The sequence below is a fragment of the Zootoca vivipara genome, chromosome 4 (genome assembly GCF_965207765.1).
Source record: "Zootoca vivipara chromosome 4, rZooViv2.hap1.1, whole genome shotgun sequence".
Lineage (NCBI taxonomy): Eukaryota > Metazoa > Chordata > Lepidosauria > Squamata > Lacertidae > Zootoca > Zootoca vivipara.
In genome coordinates this window covers 45,326,339-45,335,438 of record NC_142587.1, presented here as the reverse complement: position 1 = coordinate 45,335,438, position 9,100 = coordinate 45,326,339, and the positions used below count along the sequence as shown (strand labels likewise).

General features: G+C 42.4%; 1 protein-coding gene across 2 annotated transcripts in view; it reads right to left on the bottom strand.

Annotated features, from left to right (window-relative positions):
* Nucleotides 1-522: 522 nt before the first annotated feature.
* LANCL3 (LanC like family member 3) overlaps nucleotides 523-9,100 on the bottom strand; it is a 30,408-nt gene continuing 21,830 nt past the window's right edge. Inside the window, exons 2-6 of one of the 2 annotated variants that reach the window (XM_088667799.1) lie at nucleotides 7,597-7,720; nucleotides 6,281-6,499; nucleotides 5,837-5,977; nucleotides 4,919-5,126; nucleotides 523-943 (exon numbers count right to left, since the gene is read on the bottom strand). In XM_088667799.1, the coding sequence (XP_088523925.1) occupies nucleotides 784-943; nucleotides 4,919-5,126; nucleotides 5,837-5,977; nucleotides 6,281-6,499; nucleotides 7,597-7,720 (852 nt within the window). In that variant the 3' untranslated portion in view covers nucleotides 523-783. The remainder of the gene's footprint in view (nucleotides 944-4,918; nucleotides 5,127-5,836; nucleotides 5,978-6,280; nucleotides 6,500-7,596; nucleotides 7,721-9,100) is intronic. The other variant, XM_035114686.3, reaches the window with a different exon arrangement.

Genomic DNA, 9,100 nt, shown 5'->3' with positions numbered 1-9,100 from the left:
TTGCCAGGAGGCTACAATGGAGCTCGATTCCTGCAAGGTACATAAAATGGGCTTTATCTGAATGTCTGCTACCTCCTACACTCCATCTTAAGACTCTTGCTGGGTGGCTTGACCACCAGCCAAATCCCCACCCCACCCTGGTTTCTCCCAGGTTGTTGCCACCTAACCTGATGAAGAATTCTGGGGAGCTCAAAACCCGGCATGCTCTTTTGTGGCATTTTGGTTGGCCTAATAAAGACATTGCCCTAATATGAATTTCTGGAATAAGTCAAAGATGTTTGACAGTTTTACTTTTCTTATTGCCTGCCTTCCCCAAAAGAATGTGCAAATGTACCATAAAAATATACTTTCCGTGTGCTTTTAAATAATGCATTGTTCACATTTCTCGCCCACTTGCACTTCTCTGAATTTCAAATCTGCATTTTGTCCTTTAACTAATCTACCTTGTAGAAGACAGGACGCTGTCGGTTTTTTTGAACTTCATTTAACTTCCCTTAATTCATCTGAATTTTCATTTCTTTTCAGTTTTGTAAAAATGTCAGACCCTTTTCTAACCTTTGAATAAAATTGCTACCTATTATTTATAAACCACATGCTTCCCTTCCCAAGCCCCAGAATATATGTGTGTGTGTGTTAAACCTGCTCTCCCCACCCCGCACCCTGCAACGTTAAGGCTATCTCATTAGTGGCAATGCAGAAATGGACATATTCTAAAATTGCTTTCCTTGATAGTGAACCGAAACAGTGCCTTTGTCCTGTCCTGGCATTGGAACATGTTCCATTTTACACAAAGACACTGAAGAGGGGGAATTCAGCTTGGTTAGGCTGTAGCAAGTCAATCAGGAAGCAAACTGTCCCTGAGAAACCTTCATACAGACTGTAAACACTTTCCAGTTCCCGGGATCCAGCCTTAAATTCTTCAGTAAACAAGAATTCAGCAAACCTAAGGGGAACAAAAAACCAAGACAAAAAAAGAGAAGGTTACTCTGTACAGTAACGTCAACATGTTGCTATTTCAAGCCGGATTGAAAATTGTCCTCAGTTTGGAACCAGATTTAATCAAATGTGTTCTTATGTGTTATGGACAGATTCATTCTCTGACTGCGTGGTCTGCTGCATCCAGACCATTTTTAAACCTCACACATGGAGGGGACACTGGCACTACTGCATTGTTGCAAAGTCCTCAGCCCGCCATAGCCCACTAACTTCGATGCAAGAGTATTGCAGCAATATACCGTAACTACTAGCACATTTACAAAACTAAGCTAGGTCTTGGTATGGTTTCAAAATGGATGGGGGACCACGTGTTGAGATTCAGAAGTTGGACTAGGTGAGCTTCTGGATCCTAACTTGAGCTCCATAGATCTATTGGGGGGGAATCACAAAACTCCATTATGGATGGTGGTGTCTTGGTTCCCACGGAAAAAACCCTCAATCTCTGATTGCAATTTCTACCAAAACCTTTGCTACTCATATCTGTATGATACAAAAGCAAAGTAACACACACATTCCCACCCATGCTGAACCAGCAAATGTGTGTTTTGTTTTTAGGTGGTTTCCCCCCAATTATCATGAAATGCATTCAAGACCAAGCCTTCAAATGATGAATCTCTTTGGGATGAAAAGCTGTCCCAGCTTCCACAGCTGTGGTGCAGCCTTCAAAAGCATCCTTATGTGTCCTTCCTGTCTTAATTTGATGCAGAAATTAAGAAGGTGCTCTTGGCTGATTGCAGAGATAGCAAGAAATAAGAGTGGAGGTATTCCGTGGTGAAAATAAGCTGATGTTTTGATATGATTATTAATACCCATAGCTACTTCCCAAAGCCAAACTACCGGTACAAAATACTACTTCAGAAACTTTAAGATATCAAGATGCAGATAACAATCCTCTCTCTCTCTCTGATTGATTTTCCAGTATTGTTCCAATAGCAGCCTCATTATAACAATATCAATTTTATTCAGTTAATACAATTATTAATGCCAATTATTCAAGTGTCAAATTATATAATTTAATTAAACTGCCCCCCTCGCATGGTAGAGTTAATGAGTTCATTCTTCTACATTTCTTCTGTGTTCCCAAATTTTGATAATTTTCATCACATTTCATTCAGATGTAATAATCTCTTATATAGCAGCTCCAACCTTATGATTTCTATTTGTGTTGGTATAACAGATAATTTGTAAAGTTTCAAGTAAGGAACTTTAGCTGTAATCCTTATTTTTCCAGTGTGTGACAGTTTTTTCCATGATGTTTCCCCATCCATATATGGTGTTGTATTGTTCATTTCTGCAAGTGTTGATGGTTCCCATCATTCCCCAGGAGAAGCTGTTATCCCACACTTTCCAAACGTCACTGCGTCGCTTCGTCCTGTGATTCGACTTCCAGTAAACAAGCTGTTTTCACCATTTTTCCAGCCTAGGAAGAAGGGTCTGAATCCAGACTGCAGATAGTTAATCCGAAAACATCTACAGTGGTACCTTGGGTTTAAGAACAGTCCGGTTTAAGATCGATTTGGTTCACAAACTCCGCAAAACCGGAAATAGTGTCTTGGTTTGAGAACTTTACCTCGGTCTAAGAATGGAATCCGAACGGTGGAAGGGCACTGGTAGTGGGAGGCCTCATTAGGGAAAGCGCACCTCAGTTTAAGAACAGTTTTGGTTTACGAACAGACTTCCGGAACCGATGAAGTTCGTAAACCAATGTATCACTGTATTCCCATAGCTGGTAGACTTCTTTCCTCCCTGTCGCATATCGTTTGCCCCCCCCCTCAGTTCCTTTCTCTCTCACACAGAGTTCCAATTTTTTGTTAAATTCCATATTATATTCCAATTTCTTCCATCCTCACTTGTGCAGACATTTTTAATAAAACTTGGATTCTGGGGAGGAATGCCGTTATCATAAATGTAGAAAAAAGCTTTAAATAAGCAAACCGTGGGTTTCCCTCCCTCCATCGTTGCTTTCACCGAATGAAATCCGCTCTCAGTTGAAACCTTTTACATCTTTGTAGCTGGGCTGTTTTCGCAGTTTTTTTTATCTCATCATCTCTGGCACGTACTTGTAGTTTACCCCAATTAAAATCCAATTAGCAGGACAACCTGTGCTTCCAGGAACAGGATTGGGGGGGGGGGGTTGTAGCAGCTTGGAGTGCTCCATGCACCCAGTACCTTTGCTTGCCCTTGCATTCCATGGGGAAGCAAATGCCAGACCACCTGGCAAACTGTGGGTGAGAGCCTGATTCCTCTTCCATCCGAAGAGGAATGCAGATAATGAAATTTCCCCATCATTATCTGATTATCTCTGTCTGTGTGTCTCCTGTGGTGTTGGGGGAGACTCCATTCCTGGCGCACCGGAAACAGGAAGCTGTAGATAACAATCCTTTGTTCTGTTTCTTCCAGCTTATCTGGCTCCCTAGCCAGTTGGGAGTCAGAGGGCTCCCAAAGCCTCATGGAGGAGCTATTGTGCTATTTTGAATTATACCAGTAACTGGGTCTATCACCTGGCTCATACCAAAATAAAAACTTAGTTGGTCTTTAAGGTGCTACTGAAGGAATTTTTTTTATTTTACTTCGACCCAGACCAACACGGCTACCTACCTGTAACTGGGTCTATCACTTTAGTTTTGCTTAAAGTGACAACTGATAGGAGTCAGCACCTTTGGCAAAAGAATGTTAATGTTGTTTAATGGCCGTTAATGTTTCATGAATAGGCAATTCACCTTCAGAGGAGGAGACAGAGAGAGCTGTGAATTGGCAGTTTTGAAGAGACCACAGAGACAGAGGCTGACAGGGAGAATGAGCTGTGAGTTGGCCCAAGGTGAAGTACTTTGGGGTGCACGGTCCCTTTTGAGGGATCTGGTTTGGTGAAGTGGATTTACTGACTTGGAGGAGTGCCTGTTTGCTTCTATGTGTATGCTCTTTTATATTTTTGAATAACGAAAATATCACTGAAATGCCATAACTTTCTAGTGCTCTCTCATTCAAAAGAAACTAAACAGTTGCTCCTCACTTATTGGAGTATTAGGGCCAAGCTACATATGACATTAAAACTGTGTTATTGCATTTTATTTCCATGATTTTTTTTAATTTAAAAAATGGAAATAGCTGTTGTGCATGTGTGTGTGTGTGAGAGAGAGAGAGCAATATCACTACCACAGAAGGTGATCCTTCAAATTGTCTTCTGCTCTGATCCAGATTACAAACATGTTCTCCTGCCTCCCATGTTGCTATTTGCATTGGGAGGAAAAGCTCCTATTGATGCCAATGCAAAATAGCAGCATCCAGGGTTTTTTTATGTAAAAAAAATAGTATTACAGCTTGGGGGGGGAGTTATACTCTCCCCCCACCTCTGCTGCTAGGAGACCCCTACAGCAGCTATTTCCATGTTTTAAAAAATTCACAAGCCCATTAAATGGGAAAATGCTTTTAATGGTACATCTACCAGTAACTTGGTCCTTAGGGAGGCATAACAGTATTTTAGGTCTCTTCTCTTCACTGCTGAGAAATCAGTCTGAATACAGCAGGGGCATTGTTACCTCCAAGAAGCTTAAACTTAAAGGAGCAATAAAAAGCAATATGACCTACAACAAAAGCAGGGCCGGCCCTATGGCCAGGCTGGGTGGCGCAGGGCGCCACGGCGCCGGCCCACTAGGGGGCGCATCGTAGCTGCGCCCACCCGCCCGCTGGCCGCTCTTCTGCACAGCAGCGCCCTCGGCAGTAGCGCTGCGCGCTGAGCCCGCCCGCGCTGCGCCTGCCTGCCCGCCGCGCTGGGAAATGGGGTGGGGGGCACCTTAGGGATCCGTCGCACCACAGCGCCAGGGCACCCTAGGTGCTTAAGACGGCCCTGAACAAGAGAGTGCACCGAACAAGGATTGCACCAATATTCAATGCTTTACAAAGAGGTTCTTTTCAAAGAACAAACCGTTGTGCTCTGTAGATGTACTTAGAATTTCCAGTTAGCCTGTATAGGAGCAGGAACACGTAAGCGCTGCCAGCCACGCCATGACATATTCCAGGCCCTTTCTTCAGTAGTCCCTTCTGCCAAGTTAGTTCTCCACAGCGGATACAACTGTCTAGATATTGGGGCTTCTTAGAAACCAAGTATGCTTTTGCAAACATGTATGCAATGCCTAGGAAAATAGCAAACCAAAGAAATGTTGTAAGTACCAGTGAAGAAATGAATAATGAAACAATTACTACATAAGATCATATGTATTCTCTCCTTCATATTTATAGGTGTGAAGTGCAGGTTAGTTTACTGGTAACAGGAATAATCACTGTTTTTCAGTTTTAAAAGCCCACCACTGCCCACTGACATATCTTATTTTATGACTGAATGATATAATTCATAGTAGGATGGATGGACAGATAAGATATATTCTGAAGGCACGCGAAGAGCCATGCACATCTAGCCAGTTACAGCCTGGGAACCATGATTCCATGAGAAAAGAAAAGCTGAATATAAATGTAAGAAAATAAATAAAATAATATAAAATCCCCAGCTATCCTCACTAAAGTACTCTGTTTCACTAGCCTGTTCCCTATTGCAGGTGTGTGGAACCTTCAGCCCTCCAAATGATGCTGAACTACAATGCCCATCATCCCTGGCCTTTGGCCATGCTTCCTGTGGCTGATGGGAGTTGTAGTTCAGCAACATCCACAGGGCCAAATGTTCTCCACACCTTCCCTATTGCCTACTGCAGTTAAGGGGGAGGGGAAAACACTTTGCAGGAGGTGGGATTAAAAGAATGTATGTGTTGCTTACATTGCTGCAAATCCACTAGACACGTGCACAATTAAGCAGTGTATCAGGCTGGTGTTACATTCTGACCTGCATTACTATATACAGAGGGGATGTTGTGAAAGAATGAATAGGGCTGATCACAAAAGCGGATGACCCTGTTTGATTCTTCATGAGTAGGTTTTAGTCCTGGAAGGACCATGATGCTCTTTGCATCAATTTCCACTGGAAAGAAGTAACCTCAAAGGATGCTCCAGATTCTGGTAATGCAAGTAAACTGTCATAGTCACATGAACAAGCTACGCTGCAATGCATTCAGATTTCTAATGGCTGCAGTAGCAAAGGAATATTCGTGTGTTTTGAGAGCTCCCTCCATTGCCTGATCTTCTAGTCACATCAGTAATACAAAATATTTAAGTAAGAGCGTAACATTAAAAATGTGACAGCCTCACATCAAATGTTATGAATGGATAAAATTTGGCCTGTTTCTCAGCAAAACAGTGAAATTGTGTTTTAATGACTAATTTCTGGCATCTACTTCACAGCATCTACATTGAGAAGAACCTGGAGCGCCATGACACCAGTGCACAAGCTCATTCTCCCGTTCAATCATCTCTCCTAGTTCTGGAGGCCAGTTGCAATTCTGCTCTTGATCCATAAGAAAGTCAACACTCTGCCATACTAGTTCCTGATCAGCAGGTGGAATATATTCATAGTAGGAAAGCAGCATCTGTAGGATGGATGAAAGGCCGTGAGCAGCTCCTGTGAAGAACAGAAACAGTTACAATAAAGTAGGTAGCGGTGCACTGAGTTTTTGCAGGGTTTTGCATCTTGGAGGAAACCTGCTGTTAGGTGGCTCAAGCTCCACTCAAAGGCAAGCCACCTCTTGCAAAAGAAAAGGTACATTTTGTGTCAGACACTGCACAGTGTGAACCCTCTCTCTCATTTGACAAATGATTTAAACAAGAGAATGGAAGGGACACGGATCAGCTCCTGGCAAAGGGCTTGCCAACAGAGAGGAGGAGGATCCTTCAGATTATCGTGCAGCGAGTAACCTTCAAAGTGGCTTTTGTTATTTTAAATAAGAGCCCAACATTTTCACCCCTGTTCCTGCAAGACTGCTGATATGGTGCCCTCGTTTTGTAAGGGTGAAAAGCTTTGCCTAACGGAATTTACCCTGTTCTAGCTCACCACTAAAGACAAGATTTCTGCTTGCATATATATAAACTTTTATACAATATTTCCTAGTATATCTGTCAAGACAAAAATCCCCCAGTTGAATGTTTCTAGACCTGACTATTTTCGAGCCTCATCCTCACCTATCGCTCGTGTAGACCACTTCATAGCCAGGTTTGTTGTTTTGACTTCCTAGTATAAAATAATTCTTACTGATGATCCATCTGATCACTTGACAGAGAAAACAAAGGATGTGCATTTGGTCCATACAGTGCTTTTTTCTGGGGGGATGCAGGGGGATGCATACCCCTAAACATTTTGTGAATCTAAGTTTGGCCCGAGTTGGAAAACGAAAGTACTCCTAAACATTTTTTTTAGAAAAAAGCACTGGGTTCACACACACACACGGACCCAGTGCTTTTTTCCCTAAAAAAATGTTTAGGGGTACACACACACACACACACACACACACAGTCTGTATATTATATTTCTAGGGTGCACAGATTTGATATCTCACAGTGGGATTCTATGCATGTCTCCTCTGAATCAAGCCCTATTTAGGTCAATGGGACTTACTCAGGCTTACTCTTAGATCCTGTACCATTAAAATGCAATGTAAATTTGCTAGAAAATCAGCAGGCAGGAATACACCCAGCAGCTTTAATTTTAAGGTCTCTACTCACCAAGGTATTCTGTTCCATAGTAAGAGTACATGAGTGGAACTGGTTTTCTCTTCCTCAGAGCGTACTGTTTCCCAGACTCTAACATTGCTTGACAAATTGACTTGATTTGTGGTGGAGTCAACACCTGGTGGAGAAAAACCCGTCAGACATGCTAGGCGTGAAATGTAATTTCTAACATTTCATCCTGAGGTATCCTTTGAAAGGTGAAAGATCCCCCAAATCCCTAAAGAAGGTTGATGAAACTATGACCTTCTAGATGTTGCTGAACTCCAGCTTCCATCAGTCCCACATGTGAGGGCGGCAGCCTGTCTTAGGGGGCAAAGGGAAGGCTGGACAACACGCAAAGAGAACTCTGCTCTCCAGCACCTTGTTGCTGCTGATCCTTACTTCCCAGTAAACACTTCCTATGGGTGTTCCTTATCACTTAGAACATTGCTGGAAAAATGGTAAACAAGATGGGTGGATTTTGTGTGCTGCTGGAGATAGATCACTGCAAACAGGGTAGAGATGTTTTGTGGCAATAGGATGCATCACAGGAGTTCCAAGTTTCATTCAGAAGGATGAAATGAAATACACAAAAGGTACATTTGAAGGAGCCACCAGTTTCTTTGTTTGAAATGGGTTTTATACAGTGATGGAGAACATGCATTCAAAATGAATGAATAATCTCCTTTGCATATTCTTAATTAGACTCCTAACGATATGCACTTCAGTTAATTAAACCATTTCCTCAGTACCTATTTAATCTATTTTTCTTCATCAGTAGGCTTCATATCATTTAGGGAGAATTTAAAGGGGGACTCTTATGTGAGGGGTCTCTTGTGTCAGGGGAAGGCATTTCTGCTCAAGCAATTGCCTGCCAATGATTCAGCTGATTCCTCTCCTGCTGCAGCTGCCCACAACCTCCCATTCCACAGCAACCCACAGGCTCTCCCATGGGAGAAGCTTTTCAGGGCATGCAATAATGCACAGCAGGAAAGCCTGTTGCATGGGTGGAGTCCCACTCATGCTTCATTGGTCCAAGCCTATAAAAATAACCACCCTCACATGATTATGTAAACAGCAATATAAAGCCCCAAATGTTACAAAATACTTTTATATAACATGGAAACCCAGGTGGAATCAACCTTTAGTGTCCTTCATCACAGCTGAATGGGCTGTCAAGCAATATCCCACATCTGATGCTTTCTCCTAAATAGTTAGAACACACATAACTTTGGGTTATTGCACTACATCATTATAGGGCAGGATTCTGATTTATTTATGTTATATTAAAAGACAGTTACTGCTTTCATTCTCACTGTCACACTCCAGCATGACCAAGAAATGTCACCCAAGGCATGGCTATACGTGTTAACGGTGAGCTTGATTCTCAAGTCTTCTTATTGAAGTTCAATGGCACATAAGAAACAGGCCGCATTCAGGAAGACGGAACCTGCACCCTTCCACCAAAGTAATTGGAGCAACTACCTGAATAGTGTTCCTACCTTCACTCCTTTACTTT